This window comes from Xiphias gladius, chromosome 19 (assembly GCF_016859285.1).
Source record: "Xiphias gladius isolate SHS-SW01 ecotype Sanya breed wild chromosome 19, ASM1685928v1, whole genome shotgun sequence".
Taxonomy (NCBI): domain Eukaryota; kingdom Metazoa; phylum Chordata; class Actinopteri; order Istiophoriformes; family Xiphiidae; genus Xiphias; species Xiphias gladius.
Window position 1 is genome coordinate 9947280 of NC_053418.1, and position 22841 is coordinate 9970120.

At 39.5% G+C, this 22841-nt stretch overlaps 2 protein-coding genes across 3 annotated transcripts; one reads left to right on the forward strand and one right to left on the reverse strand.

The window, feature by feature from the left end:
• Nucleotides 1–795: 795 nt before the first annotated feature.
• Nucleotides 796–7126, reverse strand: cdo1 (cysteine dioxygenase, type I). Of its 2 annotated transcripts, none has more exons than XM_040154100.1 (5): nt 6885–7126; nt 5292–5369; nt 3886–4043; nt 3082–3251; nt 796–1828 (listed from the first exon to the last, which is right to left on the reverse strand). In XM_040154100.1, exons 1-5 carry the CDS (start codon nt 7052–7054, stop codon nt 1802–1804), a joined length of 603 nt encoding a protein of 200 aa, XP_040010034.1. In that variant the 5' UTR covers nt 7055–7126; the 3' UTR covers nt 796–1801. The 2 variants fall into 2 exon arrangements, with proteins under 2 accessions (XP_040010034.1, XP_040010033.1); XM_040154099.1 differs by having other exon boundaries at nt 796–1831; nt 6885–7125.
• A 4232-nt stretch (nt 7127–11358) lies between these two features.
• ap3s1 (adaptor related protein complex 3 subunit sigma 1) lies at nt 11359–22684 on the forward strand. The gene is made up of 6 exons (XM_040156390.1): nt 11359–11696; nt 15173–15264; nt 16106–16217; nt 16337–16408; nt 17306–17413; nt 21844–22684. The coding sequence occupies exons 1-6, from the start codon at nt 11628–11630 to the stop codon at nt 21970–21972; spliced, it is 582 nt and encodes a 193-aa protein (XP_040012324.1). The 5' UTR covers nt 11359–11627; the 3' UTR covers nt 21973–22684.
• Nucleotides 22685–22841: the final 157 nt, after the last annotated feature.

Consider the following 22841-nt stretch of genomic DNA (forward strand, 5'->3'; position numbering starts at 1 on the left):
GTGGGAGAGACCAAGAGGTCATCGGTATATACAGTGGACACCCTAGAATACAATATCAATGTGCATTCTACCTCATACACTGTTACTTGTTCTCTTATCTGGTCGTGGACTAACATTGCAAGTCTAGCTGGACACGTGCAACTGAAACAGGACAAGGTGTCAGAATCAATATTTAGAGTCACCGTTATGTGTGAATTGCAAAGAGAAATGAAGCTTCCCACGTCCACTCATGTTTGTCTGTCTCTAATACATACACACCTAACGCACTTGTTTACTTGCAAAAGAGATGCCAATTCTGCACAGACATTCATGTCTGGTACTTTAGCACTGTTACCAGTGCAGTATTAATATTATCTTTTTATTGGTCACAGTAATGACCAGTCAGTACTTCCCTTGAACCAAAGCATTTGCTTGCCATGCTGGCGCCAAGCAGTGCGTATCTGTTAATAAATTGCTGTAATGCCGCAATTACTGTAATGTACTTAGTACTTTTACGTAACAACGAACCACTGGGGGTTACTAGCCAGCTTTTACTATATGTGTATCAATAAGATGTAGCTACTGACCCTAACAAATGTGAGCACTTACACCCACTATCCCACAGCAGGAGACACACGTGTCGCCTCTTATTTTTGGTACGTGACACTGAAGCTTTTCCTCAGGTCTATCAAGCAAACTGTTGGGGGTTTTCGGTGCTTGCTGCATGAAGTATGAGACAGATGAAGTGAATTATGGATGTATCTCAATAACTACAAAAATATGAAACCCAAAAAATAAAGACAGCACAAAATGGAGTTCTGTGAAAGGATAATCGTGTTTAATGGTCTACAGTTATGGCCAGATTTATCATTTACTGCAACACAGAAAGCATGCATGCATTTGACAGTGCTATGAGAGGTGCTATGCTGTAATAGTACACACTATATATATATACAGCGACAATCAAAATATGCCAAAATCCTGAGAAAAAGTATGAGTTTTATCTAAACATATTGTTTGCCAATACGACAAAATAGTCGCTCCCTAAAACTCTCTTGGTCAAAACTCGAGTATGAATACATTTAGGAGTGACATGGTAGCTTGCTGATTTTAAACAGTCCTTCCATGAACAGAATACTCTGTAAATAAATTACAAGCATCACACTTTTAAAAACAACACAACTTTAAAGCTTAACATTTCTTTTTCCAAATGCAAATGGAACAAACTCTTTTTTAATTAGACTATACAAACAATGTTACATTTCATCACAATTTTCAACAGGTGTTAAGACTATTTTGAGTGGTATAAACTGACGGTAAGTACAGCTATAAAAGTGCTCCATTGAGAATGAGAATACTGATTGCAGAACTGTTTACCTTTTCTTTAGATATAAAATTTAAGAGAAGCACTATAACAGAAATATCTTCCCCTTTGTGAAATGCTTAAGCTCTACTCTTCGACTATGGGCCATAACTTTACAAAAATGTGGTTACACAGGTCATGGATAGACAGGAATGTTGTTATTGGAAAAGGGTCTCCTCAGGCCCAGCAAACAAAAGGCAGATTCAATCCATGTCCAAGCCTATTCATGCATTCGTCCTGTGCTCATCAGTATTTGCCAAGCTCACACTGGGCAGCGATAAAGCCATTCTAATTACTGGGTTATCCTTTTGAACTGGCCCGGTCCTGATTTTTAAATAGGTTGCTTAGTCATAGTAGGTCCACGTTTCGCCTCCCCAGCAGTTTCCCTTGAATCAATTTCACAACATTTTCATTTTGACCGCAACTGTCTTCAACATCAGGAGCCTCCTTTGGTGACCATTAGTTGTTCTCTTGGGAGACCGTGGTCTGCTAAGAAAAGAGTGAAAGACAGAAAGAGTCAGACTTTGGGATCAGGTCACTGATTTTCACATAGCGATAGAGTCGCTAAGAAAGTCCTCCCCGAGGCTAGACCAGGATTATTCAAACTCAGGTTCCTACGTTAGGCTAAAATTAAGATTTCCAACATAAAATAGCACCTAATTGGTCATCTGTCCAAAAGACACAACGTCAGACCACAACAACCGTTTAGAGCTAGGGGCGTATGGTAAGTTAAGTTCAGTCTGTACTCACATTCCCGTACTTATACTATCTTATCTCCTCCATTTCGTGTTGCAATCTAATGCACTTGACAGTGTTATGGTCAAGGTATACTTATACAACTAGTGGATTTCAGATAAGGCCTGTTGGCAGGGTGGCCGAACCAGGCAGCGGTCCTATATTGCAAGTGCTCTTGTTTTACCTTTGTATAATATTCATTTGTCTGTAATTTATTTCATTATGTGCAGGACTTTGGACTCATTATGTTCAAAAGGTTCATTTAAAAAAAAGTTAATTTGATTCCTTCCTCCCTGAACCTAAAAACACTGCTCTTACGTATTCATTAAGTAACACTTCTTGCCCACTAGAGCAACATTTTTGTTGAAACAGCAGCAAATTGAAGCAGAACTGAATCTTTCTCTTAAATTCATGAATCAGCTGCTGTAATTGCATAATGAGAGTAGCAAGGCACTATAAAAACTTCCCGCTTCCTGCTCAGTTAGTAAATTTTTTGGGGGGTGAACTGTGTATTCAATTAACTGTTTGTAGTGATCCTGTGTGCTGAAATTTAAAAAAAAAAAAAAAGACTACATTAAACGATTTGTGCTTGTTCTGTTTTGCTATCAAGATTTTAATTATCGCGATATGCATTTTTATGTAAATACTGTATATGCAGTTATGCATTTATATATCCTTTATGGCTTCTATAGTAAAATGTATTAATTGAATCTGTTATCTTCAACAACAGAGGTTTGATGAAATAAATCTTACTCTCTCTTTTTAGTTGTAGCTAACATCTAAAAATGACATTACTTTAGACTGTTAGTGCGTTGAGGGCAATGCTATGATCAAAAAAGTTTTTTGTACTGTGCGTATTGTCATAATATCACATATCCTCGGTTTAATTTCCCACATTTACAGTTTCAGTGTTCTTTAGTTCGGGCTCAGAAGAAGATTTTTTTTTTTCTTTGTAAATGTCAATTTTCATTGAATGTGAACGTGTGTGTATTAAAGTCCCTTACAAGTGGAGTCCTCTCTCCAAATTTGCTCCAGAAGGTCATCTTGACGATGTTCCTATGCCCCGTCCGCTGGTCAAAGGTCTGGCAGGTCTGGAACGGGGGACTGTACAGGTGCAAACTGACTGCACACTCTGTGTGGCTGACATTTTCCACACGATGCAGGCCAATGGAGTCTAAAATTTGCGCGCGCGCGCACACACACATACACACACACACACACACACACACACAACCAACATACATTTATAAAGTGCATGCCACTTGAATGTTGTAAAATGGGGCTCAGAGGCAGTTACTAGCAGTGCTGTGACCAACAACTGATTCAAAACAGCACACCAGGACTCCGCTGGCTTTGTGGAAATACATAGTTAGCAGAGATTCGGGGAGAGACCTCAGTACTTTTCATCATAAAATTACTACTGGCTGGTAACTCCTTTGAGGCCAATTTGACATTACATAACTGCAGAGGTTGGAAACTTAGGGATTAATGGGCGCTGTAAAAAAAGACACACATATTACACTGTTGCACAGAGTTCAGAGATATGTCACATCAGCATATCTTGTGGGGGACAGAACATGTAAAGAACATGTTTATTCTAATGTACTGAACACAGCATTTTAGCGACAGCAACAAAGCAACATGAGTGTATCGCTGTATCAGGAACCAGTTTTAAAAAATCACACATCGCCCCCCCCCCCACACACATATATACAGATATTGATAGGTCTACCTGGTATTAATATTGCAGGAGTGTAAATTCTAATTAAAACAAAAAGAAACAACCAACAAACAGTCTAGTTTCTTACCATTTATGTAAGCAACCTTGCTTTCCTGGAGAATCCTCTCTGACTTCTGGACCATATCTCCGTGAGATGTACTGTCCGGCCACTCGAACAGAGTCTCCTTCAGCTGACCCTGCAGCAGCTTCATGAAACAGTGGGAGTCTGTGTGGTCATGGATGCTACTGCAAAGCATCAAAGAACACAGAAGAATACAATGTCAGATGGTGTCAAAACTCTGGCCTCTTCATGACATTTGGATCTGAAGCAAAGGTGAAAGACTGTCCTAAAGAGTAAAAAAAAAAAAAAAAAAAAAAATTTTAAATCTGGCAATTCGTCTAAAGGTGAGACTTTTTTTTGTGTTCGGGAGAGTTTTGTGTTTTTTAGAAACTCTTGATCTCTTTGGTCAGCAGGGCTGAAAATACAACTAGAACTGCACATCCAGACCGGCAGATTTACACATAATATAATACACTGTTAATACAGTGTCATAAGTAATGAGGCATAACACATGCACAACATGTTTAGGCTGTTCTTGTGAAACATGGCTTTACTATCACTTGAAAATCTTTGTTTGGTTAACCATTACATATACCATATTCCTGTTAGTGCACTGGGCATGTGGCAAGACAAATGTCTCAGCACCAATGACAAGTGCTCTAAGGCTAGACCAGACAGTAGAAACAAACCTAGATATGGCCAGAACAGTCACTTTTCACAAGAGGAAAGATGCATGTTTTGCCCCATTGCTACTTCAGTATTGCGGCTATGGTAAGTCTGAACACACCTAAAATGGTAAAACCCCATCCCTATTAAAACCACATCCCCACTGGATGTGGTAAAACAGGTGTCTTTGCTCTTGTGACAAAACAGCTCACTCTTATCCTCGTCCTATAATCTACTGTGTAATCATATAAAAACCTGCCATGTGTTTTTGGGGCACGTCGAGAAATCATCAAACCACGTCAAACTTGAATGAATCCCTTACATCACCATCAGCCAATGTCAGGTGCTCAAGTGACATTTGCTGACGGAGTGGTGCCAGCAAAAGATATCATCAAATAATGTCTATTTATACAACCTTTGTGTCCGTCTGAAGAACATTGAACTCTCTTATCTTTATTAAATAATAAAATAATTACCAGGTAGAAATTACTTGAATATGTGGGCTTTACCATCTAAAATGAAAGGCTGGTAACAGGACTGATGAAATAATCTTACTACTCCCAAAATGCAGTAGGTTTGATAGATTTACATAAAGCAACAGGTATAATAGATTTCAATTTGTCGGTGGTAATCTATGAGACCTTGCCGCTACAAAATGAAAATTTGCAGAAGAGTATTAGATAGTAATGTGTGTTGCAATAACTAAGGATATCACATTAAGTTAATTTGTCATGTTAATTATTCTTTTGCATGTGTAAGCATCTCACCTGCCATGGCCTTCACCCCAGCACAGAATCATGAGATTGAACTTCCCATTGCCTTCATCAACCAAGTTCCTCGTGTACCTGCAAAAGAGCGCAATTTGTTAAAGGAACAGGGAGACAGACTGTACGTCACATTTATGTGTCCTTGCTACTGTTAATCCGAAGACTTCAAGGTGTCAGAGGAGTCCAAAGGACAGCTTGTTAAGCTTTTGTGGCGAGAGCCACTGGAACTGGTAAATGTATTCTTGAAGTTTTGGAAGTTGTTGAGACATTCAACAAACCGGTAGAGACACGGGCTGCTTTGCATGCTTTGCATCATTCATTCCAATAATGTAGATTCATTTTATACTTTGACAAACCTAAATCTCAATGTGTTTACTAGTATGATGAGGTGTATTTGATTGAAATGGCTTGATCTTCATTCATGAGGCTAATTCCATTCCCTCAACTTTAACAACCACTTGCCGTATCCTACTGATCTGTAAAAACGTGTACGGGGGGGGAAGGAGTGGGGAGATCATTTTTCATTTTACAGACGCCCGATAAAGTTGATCTGTCACCTGCACTACAGACAAATCCAGCGCTACCCGACCGGACAGACGGCAAAAAAAAAAAGGGGGTCCCCCGGCCCCTCTTATGTTTTTGTCGGTTTTGTTTCCACCCACACGATCGACCACCCTCTCCTCCGCGTCACGGGGGCAGGCTGCGTCCTTGCTCGGTCCGCAACAACATCGTCGATACCCCGCACGTTTGCCTGCTCTGAGCGATTCTGTCAGCCTCCAAATATTTCCGTGGCAGCTGCAGCTCCCCGGCGGGGAACGGTCAGTCACACCGCAAGCATCCGCCTCGGCTAAAATCAGCGGGTGTGTTCGGTTCTCGGCGCTGATTGGACGGCCCACTCACCCTCCCTCCGCTTGACCCGTCCGAAGCAAAACACTGGGACATGGACATTTTGAACACGTTTGAATAGAGCAGCTGTGTTTTGGAGCGAGGAGCCCCCTTGCAGCAGAGCTAAACTTTTTGAGTAGTCTGATTGGCGTGTGGCCGTCGCAGAAGTGGCGCTCATACGTTGACTGCATTGATATATATCATCTAAACAAACAACTCGCCCCCCCCCCACCTTCAAATAAGATGTGACGAAAGCTGCTGTTCTGCATGGAAACAAAAAACTGGTTTTCATTCAAATATGAGAACGGGGCCAGACATTTTGATATCTGGTCATGTGGGTTTTTAAACTTTATTCAGTAGTTTTTGCACACTTTATAAGGAATGTAAAAGTTTATGCATAAAATTAATTTTATAAAATGTGTTACATTCACCGCTTTTTTTCAAGAAAAGTCTGTTTTTTTTTCGTTTTTTTTTCGCAATAAAAATAAGAGCAGCAGAAATAAAATACGAACTAAGGTCAAAAAAAAAAAAAAAAAAAAAGTGACTGGACGAATCAAACTTTTGAGTATTTTAAAAACAAACACACTATGGCCAAGGTGACAGACAAGGCTGCAGAGCAAGAGTGCAAAGTGCATCAGCATAATAAATGAGTAATATCTGATTAGTAAGTTGTAAATAACGGCAGGATTACGAAACGGGCTGTTTTACCTGTACTGGTCAAACTTGGCATATTTCATCCACTCGTCAGGCTTGCTCTCATAGGATTCCATGATGTCTTGGACCTCCTCAACATTGATGCTGTCGCCCTCGAACTTTTTATGCAGGATTTTAATCAGGTCATCCAGAGTTTCTGGCTTGATCACCTTGGTGTGCTCCATCTCTCTGAGTCGTGCCGGAGGCTATTTTTTTTTTTTTTTTTTTTCAGATGATTTGCTTCAGTTGAAACAACAACTTTCTTCTACCTACTTTGCAAAGTCGTTTAGTTTTTATAGGCTGGTGCCGCAAATTAGGGGCGAGCTGGTGATGGACTGTACCATTATGGAAAAAGGTGAACGCCCCCTGTACACAGCCCTTTTAAATGAACTTTGTAATGAGCGCATAATGAAACCTTGCAAAACAAATACGCGGCTGCCCACTCGCTACACTTATTCCATAGAGATTAGATCATTTTTATTTTTATTTTGCATGTTTTAATCCAGATGATGCATCCATCTCACACATTACGAACTTGGACTAATCCTCTTTGAGTCCAATTCCACCACGTTGTCACAAACACAACCTCCCCTCTCCCCTTTTTCTTTTTCACTGAGGCGTTCCAACAACAATAGCTGTTCAGCCTCTTTCTGTGGGCCGGCTCCTCAGAAACGCAGTCACCAACACACTGGCCAAGGTGTGTGCAGACCAGAGGCTCAGCAACAAGTGGGGGTTGGAAAAGAAAAACGTAAGGGGGGGAAGATCGACTGGTATCAAGAATGTTTTATGAAACACAACATCTTGTTTTCCGGCAGACTTCTCTGGTTTTAATCTGCCTTATTTTCAGGCCCGTGTTTTGGTTGCATTAAATCAAGAGATTATAACTTGCAATACATGAAATAATAGACGTACTAATTAATTAGTGAGAACTCGGATTATTATATTATAACAATATATCCAAAAGGAGGAAAATGGTAATCATTAAAACATATAAAGGGAAGGCGGGAAATACTTTATTAATACTGCAGATAGATAATGGTTTACTTAACTGCCCATAATCTGATGATGGGTCATGCAATAAAAACATGCAGGTCTTGTGGGTGTGAGTGAGCACTGGTGGAAAAGTACTCGTGTTATTTAGCTAAGGATAGGTAAATCCAGAGATAGATTGACAGGTAGATTTGAACTCTAATAGTGCACTCTCTCCATCTGCAATGTGGAGTTTCACAAAATTCCAATACTCTGGTAAAGTATAATGTCACATCTCAGCCTCAGATAAGTAAACACCGGAAGTTAAATTGGGGAAATGTTTTGACTTTCCACCTGCCAGTCCATGTGTGCATCTGTGAGCGAGTTCCAAAATAACAGGCGCACAGTGCATACAAAAATCACAACACATATGGACGAGTCAGACACAGGGAGAGATGATCTTGCCTGTGATTTTGATATCACATCCAACATCCTCTCAGCGGGATGCTCTTGAAGCGGTATGTCAGCCAGTGCAGCTCTGAAAACTTGGAGTGAATCATAAGTCATAAGTCCTTCAGTGGGTTATTTCACTCACAGAGCTCCACCCGTTTCCATTTGAGAAGAAAAACAACATGTCAGTTGAAGCCTATATAGTTGTTGAGGGTATTGTAGGTCAAATATGGTGCAGATAAAATGCATAAATTGTTTGTTTTTGCCTGCTACTGTTGCTCAGAAATACAACATATCAAACAGGTATGTAGAAGCTGAGCTTCAGCTTTGACACTGTACCTTGCTCAGGGACACCCTGCTAGGAGTATTTGGGCAATCAAAAGGAGACTGCTTGGGTGAGAACAGCTCACTTTTCACATTTTTCAGAACTGGGTAAGGTAAAATTGTCTCAGTGTTACTGGCTACCACTGTTTGGGCTCCAAACCTTACTCGAGCTGCGATATGCCGGCACGAGAACTCCAATATGTGTCAGTCTGTCAAAGGAAAGTCCTCTCAGGCCGAGGAAGATATTCAGGTTGTCATGTTTACTTGCAGCATAAAAAGTGGAGAATGTTCTTTGTAAGAGAGGTTGTGCCAAGTTTTCCTCTGAGCTGCCACATCATCAGTACCAGATGTACTTTTGCTCCACCTTGTGGCTGAAACATTAACTTTACTTTAATCAGCCAGTAGTAGTGACATTGGTCATTAAACCGCAGCTCTTTCAGGACAGTAGGAAATATTAAGTGACTAAATGGGAAGTGACTTATCAAAAAAGATTATGCAACTTTGATATCACATTTTTATGGCTAGAAATGTGCTGATAGATTTCCTTGAATGATTCAATAGATATAATTGGATGGGATGACAAATAAGAAAACTTTATCTCAGAGAGTAATTACTTAAATTTACCAGACAGGCTATGATAATAGGCTATGATAAGAAACACAATAAAACAGGACCATGATTGTGACCGTGTAATAAAGTGACTGTACATGTAATTTACTAACTCAAAAAAATAATCTTTGAACAAATAAAAAAAATTAAAACTTCCAGTAAGATTCACACAGAAACATACAGATAATACATGAAATATACACTTTGTCACATCTACATATGTATACAGTGGCTTCAGAAACTATTCAGACCAATTCAGTTTTTGCACACATTAGGTGGCAGATTTAATTGTGAGTGCATAAATTTGCCATTTTTGCCCATCGATCTATACTCAATAATCCATAATGACAAAGGCAAAACGTGTTTTTAGAAAATTTTGCAAATTTATTGAAGATCAAAATCTTAAATCTCCCATTTACAAAAGTATTCAGACATTTTTCTCTGGCACTCCAAACTGTGGTCACGTGCATCCTCTCTGCTTTAACTGTCCTTGAGATGTGTCTAGAACGTGACTGGAGTCCACCACTGCCTCTATCCCAGCTCACAATATGTATGCACTCACAGACTCCTTAGGTTAAAAATGATTAATGATAACGATTATTATTATTATTATTATTGTTAATGTTGTTTTTTGTTTTAATAAAATGTATTCATATCTGGGACATGTAGAAAAAGACATTAATCTTCAAGCTTTGTACCAGATTTAGCTGCTAGCTAATTTCATTTTGCAGTCCCTTGGCAGGTGAAGGAAACAATAAAAACACATAGCAAAACCCAACATCAACACTACAAATAGGCCAAAATCCTATTCATAACCATGCAGACACACACACACACACACATACACAATAACACACCTCATAGGAAAAAACAAAAACAGTGGCTTTTTATTGTGCAAAATTCACTGCAATTTGCATTAATTTTGTGATTTGTAATGAATTTTCTGTGTTTATTGCAATTTATAACGGACTGAATGTGAGCAGACAGTCTAGCCCTATACACTTCAGAATTGATCCTGCTACTTCACATCATTAATAAACACCAGTGACCCAGTTCCATTGGCAGCCATACATGCCCATGCCAGTACACTGCCTCCACCATGTTTGACAGATGATGTGGTATGCTTTGAATCGTGAGCTGTTCCTTCCCTTCTCCACACTCTTCTCTTCCCATCATTCTGGGACAAGTTAATCTTGGTTTCATCTCTCCAGAGATTCTTGTTCCAGAACTGGGCTGGGTTTTTTAGAAGTTTTCTGGCAAAATCTAATCTGGTCCTTCTGTTCTTGAGTGTTACCAGTGGTTTGCACCTTGTGGTAAACCCTCTGTATTTAGATTCATGAAGGCGTCTCTTTATTGTAGATTTGACAATTATACGCCAACCTCCTCCAGAGTGTTTTTGACCGTGCTAGATGTTGTGAAAGGGTTTTCTTCATCAAGGAAAGAATTCTGTGGTCTTCCCTGGTGTTTTGGTGTTGCTGAGCTCTCCAGTGCATTCCTTCTTTTTAAGAATGTACCAAACTGTTGATTTGGCCACTCCTAAAGTTTCTGCCAACTGTCTGATGGGTTTGTTTTGTTTTTTCAGCCTAATGATGGACTCCTTCATTTGCATCGACACCTCTTTGGACCTCATATTGAGACTTCCCATGAACAGCTTCTGAATGCAAATTCAAAACTTGGAATCAACTCCAGACCTTTTTATCTGCTTAATTCGTTATGAAATTATGAATGAACGGGCCTCACCTGGCCATGAAACTGATTATCCGTTTGCCGTCCAATTACTTTTGGGCCTCTGAACCTGAGGGACTATGTATAAAAAGGTCTGTAATTCCTAAATGGTTAATGCGATATATTTTTTTAACCCCTTGAATTAAAGATGAAAGTCTCCATTTCAGTCACATCTTGATGTGTCAGATTCACTGTGGTTGTGTACAGTTGCAACAGTACAAAAACTGTCACTGTCCAAATACTTATGCAGCTAAATCTAATATATATATATATATAGCCATAGTTGTAGGTAATATTTATATGATGTCCTTGATAAACGAATTACTTTTCGGTCTTGCGCCTCTGCAGGGATGATCCGAGCATTACCCCTAGACCAGAGATAAGTAATAACTTGTTTCCCTCCGTGGTTTGAACCATCGCGGCTGCTGTAGTAGGAGGAGGCGGAGGAAGAGGAGGAGGAGGAGGAGAGCATGACTGGTCCTTTGACGTGGATATTTCCGTAGAGAGACTATGAGGGAGTAGCAGCGTGTAGCTCGAAGCCATCCCGTATTAACCTTCCATCGAGCCGGGATTCAGCCCCGAATCCCAGTCAGATCTGGGTTCACGGGAGTTGACAGACGACAGTCTCTCACAGGCTGATCCCTTTCCGTTCCCCCCGCCTCCCTCCGTTCAGCCACAATCATGATAAAAGCCATTTTAATATTCAACAACCACGGGAAACCAAGGCTTTCTAAATTCTACGAGCATTATGTGAGTAACGGGATTGCTTTTTTCTTCTCACTACTGTTGTCTATTTCCACATTTTACTGTTAACGCAGGTTTGTGTGTTTGCCTGACAGGCCAAGATGGGGGGGGAGAAAAAAGTAAACCTCAAGCTGCAGCTGTGAAGATACTTTGTTGCATGTTTTCTTATGCAATCATTAGAAGAAAAAAAAAACATATTGTACTATTGTTGCAAACAGCCTGAATGGGAAGGTGTGTGTGTGTGTGTGTGTGTGTGTGTAGCCCACTCCACAACCGCCCCAGTGATGTGCTGCTGTTTCAGACCGATGCCAGCGCGAACCACTCTGTCCTTTTTTTTTTTTTTTTTTTTTTTAAATATGAATAATTGAACGCGTGCGAGCCGGAGCGAGGCTCTCGCGTTCCCGTCGAAGCCTCCGCGAGCAGGACCGTGTGGCCAGCCTCAACTCCGCTCCCACGCGCTAAACCCGGCTGCGGCGGGGTGAGTTCACTCGGTGTTTGTGTTGTGTCACATGACTCCAGTGACGCCCTTGTGATTGACTCGTGCTCGCGCCAGCCTCTCGCCGCAGCCGATCCAATTAGCTTCATTGTCGTAACCCCGGCGAGTGGCATCGGCTGCCGTGCCCGCTCTGCCGGGGGGAAAAAAAAAAAAGTGAAGGAGTAAGTTTCGGATATTGAAGGAGAGCTTATGTAATGTCCTTTGCCGGGCGAGCTGCGTCGGCTTGTTCTCATAATTGGATTTATATCTCAAGGTTGGCCGCCTGCCCCTTCCCTTTAATATTGGTACTACAGTGGCAATGTGGCGTCAAAGGAGTTCTCCGCCGGAGCCGGAGTCGATTAAGTCGATTAACCGATTAGTCGATTGAGAGAAAATTAACTGGCAGCTGTTTGGGTGATCAGTTTGTGTATGAGTCGTGTTCAGAGCAAACACTACCTGGCACTGGCTTCCCAGATATTTGCTGGCTTTAAAAAAAAAAAAAGAAAAAAGGAAATCTTCATATTTGAGAGGCTTTTTTTTTTTTTTTTTTGGTTGCCATTTTTGCACAAAAATTACATTAAAGATAAATTGATTTATCAAAATCGTAGATTATTTTTCTGCCGTTCTACTAATCGATTAATTGACTTATTGAGGCACCTGCATTTCTACCACATACAATTATCAAAATATGTGCCACTTAACTTTCTGTCAATCAACTAGTTAAATAATCAATTATTCTCTTCAGCTCTAGATTTTGTTCAGACAGAGGAAGACACGAAAGATGACATCTTGGGATTTGGGAAATGCACATTTTTACAATTTTTATTGACAAAATTATTGATTGATTAATCAAGAAAATACTGTAACTGACAGTTTAAAAAAATAATAATAAAAAAATAATTGTTAGTTGAATTCTCTGCACTTAAAAACACAAATATTAGAGCTGAAACGACTGGTAAATTAATCGATTAGTCAATCAACAGAATATGAATAGACAACTATTTGGATGGGTGATTAATCATTTTTTCATTTTTTAAATAAAAACACCACCAGAAATTCTTCGGTTACACCGTGGCAGCTTCTTCAGTCTGACAATTAGCTTTTCCTCTGTTTTATATCATTCTACACTGAATATCTTTCGGTTTTGGAGTATTTTTCAGACACAAAAACTAATTTGATGTTTTTTGTTTTTTTTTTCACGATTTTCTTACGTTTTATAAACCAAGATCCAGTATCCAAGAAAGAAATCAGCAGATTAATCAATAATGAAAATAAGCCCTACTTGCGGCCCCAATGAACAGTATAGCTTCTTTCCCCATGTTGTCTAATCTTGAGATGAGATGAACATGGATGTATTTGTGTTTCAGGAGGATAAATTGAAATTGATTGGATTATAAGAAGACTATGTAGACACCATCTGTTATATTGAAAGCTGAAATGCTAGCCTGCTGGATGGCAGGGTGTAATATTTCACGCGTATTGCTCGCTCTCAGGTATTCAGCTTACTTAAGTGAGTTTACTGTTAAGTCAGGGCCTTAGTTTGGTGTTAACACGATGTGTGAGTCTCGCTGGGTGTAAAGTCTGTTGTGTTAAGAGGGAGAGTGAAGGAGCTGAAGAGGCGTTGCTCTGTCAGTTAGACCCGGCCTGCAGGCTGAGACATAAAGCCAAAGCATCTGTCCGATCCAAGTGTGACATGTCGGGGAGAGGAGAGTGAAATATGGACACACTCAAGCTCACACCAAATAAATTCATGTACCATCAATTGGAACTCTGCCAGCATCAATGGGAAGCCTTGGAAGAAGGACAGCTGTGTAATCATCTCATAACCACAAGGCCTATATTTTTGTGTGAGTTTCTGGTTCTCCAGCATTAAAGCTGCAGCGGTTCATTGTATAAAAAAAAAAATCTTACATATACAGTATGTGACAGTGGTAGAGCTGCGAATCTCTGTGCTACAGCCTATGTAATCACAGAACTGTAAAGTGGTTTTTAATGCTCGGTAACACTTTACTTTAACCCCTCTACTTAGTAAGTTTAAGCGGTGTATTAACATTTCAGAAATGGTTTATAGTACACTTAATGTAGTTGTAAGCAGGTATGACTAGAACTACCTCTCCTCCTGTGGGCGCCCGTAAGCGGAGGCTGGTGTATAATCAGATAATGAACGACACTATAGTAAAACACAGTTGTAATGATATAAAATGTTTCTTTATATAAGAAGTTATAATTGCTGATAAATACCGTAAATCAAATAACATTTAAAAGTCCTTACATGTGCTTACAATTACATTGTAGTGTCTTATAAACCATTTATAAGATTTTTTTTCTGAGCCTTTATTGGGCAGTTTACGGTGATGATACAGACGGGAAACACAGGGGGAGAGAGAGAGGTAGGACATGTGACAAGGGTCCCTGGTCAAAATCAGACTGGGGAAATTTGGAGGAAAGTTACAGGTTCAGAGGGTCAGATTTGGTCCAGAGGAGGGCACTGGAACCCGGGTCCATTAAAATCCTCAACACTAAAACATCTCAATGAGAGGTTTAAAAGATGCTGCTGTGCTTATTTGCGACTGTATCATTAAACTGCGAGCACCTCAAACCCTACTAGTCCCGTGCTGCGAATCACATGACCGGTTTAGCCTTCCAGCCAACTGCACACTGGACTCCCTCTTCTCTCCTTCTGCTCAGTGACCTTTCATAGACCCCGACAGGACATTACCACCCTAATGTGAGGCAGCCTCCGTGTTAGAGCTGCGCACAATAAGATAGTAACCATGAGACCACACATGACCACTAAGAGAACGGTAAATATGTAAATCCTGTTTTTACGCTCAGAGCCAATACATGTATTCAAGAAAAAGAGAGGAACCATTAATTTACCTGCCAACCCAGTCTTCTGGCTAGTAGTGATGAAATGGCTTACTGGAAGCAATTAAGGGCACAAACGACGCATTATTTACCATCTCTTGTTTGTTTAACAGCCTCTGTTTCCTCATTCCTCCCGCAGAGTGAAGACACTGAGCAACAGATCATCAGGGAAACCTTCCACTTGGTGTCGAAAAGAGATGAGAACGTCTGTAACTTTCTAGAAGGTGGAATGTAAGTTATGAGGCCCGGGTGTGTTAGCAAGTAACCGCGTCTAAATGCCAAAGAACCAGGTGTTAACTCAGTGGAAGTAAATAATTTACTCGAACGCAACATCACAGGATTTCATTTCACTCTGTGAAGTAAAGCTCAGATGGCTTTCTGAATGACAATCGATAGCAACGGTGTTTGTTTGAAGTTCATTCATTGATGAATGAGGGACTAGGTGCCGTTTTACCTTTGGAAACTCCATTATATGCACTCAATATTGCATTTTTTCCCTTCTTAACACTGTTACCTTATATTGTTTGTTATGAAAATATTGTATTGCACTGTACATTAAGCATTTAGACAACTACTCAGTAGTGTCCAAAAACCAAACTCCTACAACTATTACAATCACTTCCAAGGGATAACACATGATTGGGCGGGTTACAACATTTCCTGCGGCTAAAGCTACATTTGTGTGTTTTAACACACTCATCGAGGTCTTGTCTAACCCAGTAACCACCTTCCACATCTTCTCATGTTAGTATAGCTTAGCAGTGACTCTGTGTTGTGTTGTTTGTTTTCTGTGATGACATGTGTACGACAGGCAAATTGTACCAGGTGATGCTCTAGGAAGAGTGTAGCGTTCCCTGTGTGTTTTTCAACTCCCGGTGAACTTAACCTTTTTTTGTGTCTATTCTCCTAAAATGGAAAACAAGTAGAAAACAAGATTTCTGTCTTTCAGTCATATGGAAATGTTACGGAGACAGTGACTGATGTGTTGAGCATGGTGGTTTACGTTTTTTCACGTGATGTATTCGATCGGGAATAATTTTGCTGTGATATCTCCTTGTTCCGTCTGTGCCAGGTTGATTGGAGGATCAGACTACAAGCTGATCTACAGACACTATGCCACACTGTACTTTGTGTTTTGTGTGGACTCCTCAGAGAGTGAACTAGGAATTTTAGACTTAATTCAGGTAACAGCCTATGAAATTACAGTCCAATTATTTCCATTGTTGACAAAGTACTATCTTTTCTAGATTTACATATGTGTACATATTGAATTCTGTTTTACAAAATCCAAATCCGTTTTCAGGTATTTGTGGAAACGCTGGACAAATGCTTTGAGAATGTCTGTGAGCTTGACTTAATTTTCCATGTAGACAAGGTAGGAAATACCTTTGGATCTGTTAACCTCTCTGTGATGCTATATATTAATAATACTGCTTGAACTGTTGATGTTAGAAGTGTCCTCTTAACTTTTTTGAAATCAGAAATCTATTGTAATATTTTGCCTGCACTTATCTGCTGACCTGTCTTGTGCTGTAACAGATCAACTGACTTCCCAGACTTTGTAGTTGAGCAATTTGTCCCAAAAGTCCTATTGCACAGTCCTTCTTAAACAGAACTTAAATGCATCCTGCAATCAAGAGCTGAATTGATTAGTAGATCCAGAGAAAATGAATTGATAACTATTTTGATAGTTGATTAATTATAATTTTTCAAGCAGAAATTCCAAATAATCAGCTTCTCAAATGTGAGGATTTGCTGCTTTTTTTTGTAATAAATGTTACTTTGACAAAACATAGAATTTAAATATGTCTCCTTAGACCCTTTGGAATCTATAATGGTTATTTTTCACTATTTTCTACCTATACATTTATGGAAACAATATTAATTGAGAACATAAGCAGATTCATTTATAATAATAACATTCATTATTTGCAGCCCAGCTGCAATTTTGATTTCAGCTCTTATGGTCTTAAAGCTCCTCCGGTGGGCACCAATAAGTAGAGGATGATGGATGGTCTATAACATAGTAAACCACACTTGTAATAATATAAAATATGTCTTCATAGGAGAAATTATAATTGTTGACAAATACGGTACATAAATAAACCTTTTAACGTTCCTTATAGCTGCTTACAACCACAATATAGTGTGTTAAAACCAATTTATTAAATGTTTGTGTCCTGCTTACAAATGCTAAATTAATAAGCGGAAATACAATGACTGAAAAAAAAAAAAAGATATTGAGACACAATTCACATCTCATTTTTCCCAGGTCCACAACATTCTGGCAGAGATGGTGATGGGCGGGATGGTCCTGGAGACCAACATGAATGAAATCATCATGCAGGTGGATGCTCAGAACAAGATGGAGAAGTCTGAGGTAAGCCTGACCCTGACCTTCCACTGTTTGTGTATGACTTGATTCTACTTCCATACTCTCCGAGGTATTGTATGCAGTATGCAGGCATGTGTGTATGCTGCACCCTGCATGCCACTCTCCGGTGACCTTGTGGATGCTCCCTACCTACTCTTGAGTGTTTGTGCTCTTTTTTTCGGCCTCTCCTCTTGCCGCTGCACTGCCCTCAACGCAGAACAAGACTCAACATATTCTCTCCTGTTACCCTCAGTATAAAATACAGTACCATAGTCATCACTTTTGTCATTAGTATGCAGACTTAAGTGTACCATTGTCCAATGCATCTCCAGAATCTGTGACCATTAAATCTCTCATATCCTCTAAATTTGACACACAGTAATGAAAATAGGCCGGTGTTAGGCTGAGTTTTTACCTGCTCATTATGATAGAGGATATTTTGTGAATTGTATAAGCTGTCCATGTTGAAGTTGAAACTGCTTTCCAAATATGTTTTGTAACATCTATAAGCCAGTGTCATTGCTTAGATATTTGTTCTATGCAGGGACATTGCTTTGCTTTCCATATGGCTTCTGCTAGCTGATAAACATTCATTTATTCATGGGAAAGTTTTAATCAGACAGACAGCCAGAGACAATTTCATGAAATCATTTCTGTTTTGCATTATGCGGATTTTAGCCTCTTTAGTCCTAAAACTTGCACTAATGATTTGGTTTTGTTTTTAAATTACTTACAATGCACTGCAATTATGTCCAAACACTGAGGCAATTTTTTTGGGAAGTCCTTTTTATGTTTGCAATGAGAAACACTGACATAAAGTCACAAAGTTGTAAAAGTTTGTTTTGTTGCTTACACGACAAAGTGAATTGTTACATTGCTAGGTTTTTAATTGCCTGACATCAATTGTGTGCTTTAATATTTGAATTATAAACTTAAACTGTTAACAAACTTTTTCTAAAAATCTGAGCTACATTGTGTGCTTCTAACCAGACAGAATCTTCTTTTTCGACTGATAATCTGTAAGCAGAGTCTTTACTTTACTGTTCTACAGTCATCAGAGCTGCTCTGTCTCTTCCCTCTTGGACCTACCCTAGACCACAGTGTATGTTTTTCACACTGATGCTGATTCAAAATGACACCGTCCATTTACAGGGCAGTGTCTAGGGAGCAGGGAACGAGCTGTTCTTCGTCCAAACTGGCAAAGACTGTTTAATTGGCATTCGTGCTTTTTCATCAAAGTGATCCTTCCCAATTAATATCTTTTATTTTTTACAATAAAAGTAATCGAGGGAGAAAAATAGGATCGCTTTTGATTTCATGGATGTGGTCTATGATAGGTCCTATCACTTTTTTCTGTGGAGATAAACTGTAATTACTTTAACCTGCTTTAACATTCCTCATTCCTCTTTTTCCTGACCCTGTCTAGTTCTTTCCATTCTTCTCTCTCTTTACAGACGTTTATCTTTCAGTCTACCAGGCAGGACAGGTAGATACAGGTACTGCTAAATTTACAACCAAGTACTGCAACCTTAACTGAAGTTTATCCCCCCTCAGTCTCTTCATATGGCCCCTCCATGCAATAGTAAACTGACGTCACTAACATAGTCTAGGAATCTTTCATGGCAGACCCAAAAATGTTGCCATTACTCTCCTTAACTAGTTACACACAGCAATCACGTTGGTGAATGTACGCACGCCGGACAGAATAATAGAAACACCTGACAGTATAATCTAGTTTGTGGTGGTGCATTATACGTATTGTCAGGTGGACCTATTATAATGTCCACCCCCTGCAGTTTGAAGAAATGTAAATCTGAAAGGTGAGACAAACTAAAGGTGCTTTTGTGTATCTCTTGTTTTTGTATATCCTTAAACTGTCTCGAAACCTAGTTTCAAGATGGTTTTTAGAATTTTTTTTAATTTATTATTATTTTTTTATTTATTTTCTCAGTTCCCCATCACTGCTTCAGAACACACTCAAAGCAAATATGTTAATTATTTTATGATATTTGTCTCTGTGTGACTGTGTGACAACATTTCTCTGAGCTAAAACGGTGCAGCGTAATAAAGGAGCAGTACAACATTTTGGGAAATACTCCCATTCGCTTTCTTGCCGAGAGTTAGATGAGAAGATCGATACCACGATACCACTCTGATGTCTGTGTGCTAAATGTCTAGCTGGAGCCAGCAGCTGAATAGCTTAGCTTAGCATAGAGAATGGAAACGGGGAGAAGCAGCTGGCCTGGGTCTGTCAAACGGTGGCATAATCCGCCAACCAGCACCTCCAAAGCTCAGTAGTAAACAAGGTTTTCCCGCTTGTTCGGAAACTGAAGTGTAGCAACAACAATTTGCCATTTTATAGGGCATTATGTGTCTGATTATATGTTGGCCAGCGGAGACTTCAGTAGTTACTGACTGGTCCCATCCAAGAAATAGTCAAAACGGCAAACAACCCCCCCACAAATTGAATTTATTTTATTTTATTTTTTTTTTCACTTTCTAAAAAAATGAGGTACAACACGGTAATTAGTTAGCTTTGCAGGTGCTAACTGTTTCTGTGCTTTTCCAGTCCTTATGCTAAGCTAAGCTAACCGGCTGCTGGCTCAAGCTGCATATTTGCCGCATAGACATGGGAGTTGTATTGATCTTCCTGTCTAATTCAAGAAAGCAAATAAGCTTACTTCCCAAAACCTTTCCCTTTAGATCTATTCCTCTAAACCACGCACAGTTTGACTCTAACCAATGATGGAAACCTTCCAGACATTTATCCTGTGGTTCTTTTGCACTGACATCCCTCACAGACAAGAGATCGGGTACTGCTTGAGCTTTAAAAGACTCTCTGACTTACACACACCAGAGAATCAAACCGCTCTTGTGTGTTACGCAGCTGGTGTTACTATTTCTGTACATATTAGTCACCCAGCATTTCAATAAAAACCCCACTATTATGGACTTGGGCAGTAGGGCTCCAGGCAACCCGCTGTGAGGCAAGAAATATCTTGAGTCTGACTCCCGAGGACTGAGCCCATGTGCTGGATCAGAATTCCTCTCCCTTAACGCCACGGTCATCTTCCCATCTGACACAAGTCTCCTTCATGCTTGGCAGAGGGAGGAATGCCCATTAGACAAATGGTCCGTTGAAATAATCTTGTGAAAATAAGTGGAGTGGATAAAGTCTACATTCCAGACATACTTTGTGTGTGTCATATCACTAAATGATTTACAAGGGTATTGATTTGAATGTGTTCGTTAGAGAACTGCATTTTAAGCTGTATTTTTTTTTTTTTGCTCATTTTTGGGTCTGTCTCCTGAAGATTCAGTAGGGGGATCTCTAACTGCGGTGATTCTCAAATGTCTGCTCACACCTGAGACGAAAACATCAAATCATTCACTCTCTACGGAGGTGTTCTATTTTATTATTCCAAAAGGCTAAACTACCTTGATGCCTTCTTTAAAAATCCTGAATTGCTCTTACACAGCTTCACATTGAGATTCATTGTGTTAGAGTGAAGTGCCTCCTCCCTGTCCCTGAGAATAAGATTTCCCATTGTAGTTTAGTACTACTAGGCTTACAACCTCCTCATGTCATCAGTAGGCAACACTATAGATGCGTAAATGGCACAGTTTTGTTGTTCCTCTATGCACAAATATGTATTTAGACAGAAGAATGTTAGCCACACTCATGTGTAGTCTTTCCAAAAGTATCTCAACCCACTAGAGATACATGATCACCTGTATTATTACGGCTAAAACTTATATGATGTTGACATGTTTTTTTTGTTGTTGTTTTTTTTAATTTGACACACATTCTATACACACCTATCTATCCAAACATCATTTCCGCCTTCATATCCAAATCCATTTTTTTCTGCTTTACCAATTCTCTCCTTGCATTTTTACCCTTATCGGTCCTCAAGAGTCCGGTGGGTTCACTTTCCAAGCAATGCTGCCTTTTTTCTCCATTTGATGAATGTTCAGTTCTGCTTAGTACATAAAAAATAGTGAATGGTCTACTACAGTATGTCCTCACAGTTGATTCATAATTGGCTCTGGTTGTGATGTAAATCATTATAGAACCAAATAATGCATGAGCGTATGAAGCTATGAAAGCATCCGAATGTACTTTTGCACATGATGTCTGTTCTAGTAGCTGTCAGTGCTTTTGCATTTTGTCAGCAGTTGAATATTGTTTGTCTAGTACTTTGTTTAGAATTGTGTGTGTGTGTGTGTGTGTGTGTGTCCGGAGTTCACTGTTCAACGTGTTGTTGTGTACAGCATTTTTTTCCAATTTTACTGTTTTATAGCTTATCATCCCTCCTTGTGTGTATGCGTGTGTGTGTGTGTGTGTGTGTGTGTGTGTGTGTGTGTGTGTGTGTGTGTGTGCGTGCGTGTGTGTGTGTGTGTGTGTGTGTGTGTGTGTGTGTGTGTGTGTATAGGCCGGTATTGCAGGAGCGCCTGCTCGTGCCGTATCAGCTGTAAAGAACATGAACCTCCCGGAAATGCCCAGAAACATCAACATTGGTGACATCAGCATAAAAGTGCCAAATTTACCCTCCTTCAAATAGTGGCAGCGAGATCCTGAGCCTGCAGATGTCAGCCAATGTTTACCATGATGCAATCTGTTTACCAAAACCTCAAATTACTAACTTTTATCAAAACTATACATCTTGAAGGTACTGTGTGGTTTGACACTCTGTGTTCTCGTGTTATCACTTTGTTTTTCCTATTAAAGAAAATAATGTTTTACATGTTTTTTTTTCTGTCAGAACGAAAAATTAAGTATTTATTTATCAGTAGTACATTCCCTCTGCCTCGCTGGAGGTTGGCCCTTGGCATTCAGCTGCTACAGTACAGATTTTGTCAGTTTGTAATTGAAATTATTTCCCTAACTCAAGCGTTTACTTAAAAGAGAAAGTGTGGCAGGTAGTGAAGCTTTGGCGCGGTCTTATTGGCTGGTTATTCCAGACTAGAGGAATCGATCAGTGGAGCACAGTAAATGAAATCATTTCAAATACCAAATTGGAGCAAGTCTGCTACAGTATTGAAAGTCTTATGTTATCGCTCATTTGTAAAATTAGTGCAAACAATAAATATTATTATATTGCTATGTGACAGAAATATGGATACATACGCTGAAATGAAGTGTTCTTTTCTTATTTGTATGCAAAATATTTTTAAATGATTTATCATGTCTTATCAAATAATTCCTCTTAATTTTAGTCTGTGCATGACTTTTTTTTCTCTTCTTTTTCAACATAATAAACTGTCAAAACTTAACCTGTTTGTTTGTCATATTTCATTATTACTGCAATCTTATATTTTCAATGTGATTTTGATACGTGGCAGTCAGTAGTTTTAAGTAGTGAAATGAAATAATTGTCAATTGTACCAGATTTCAAAGGGACCTACATAAAGAGTTTATAAGATGTAACTG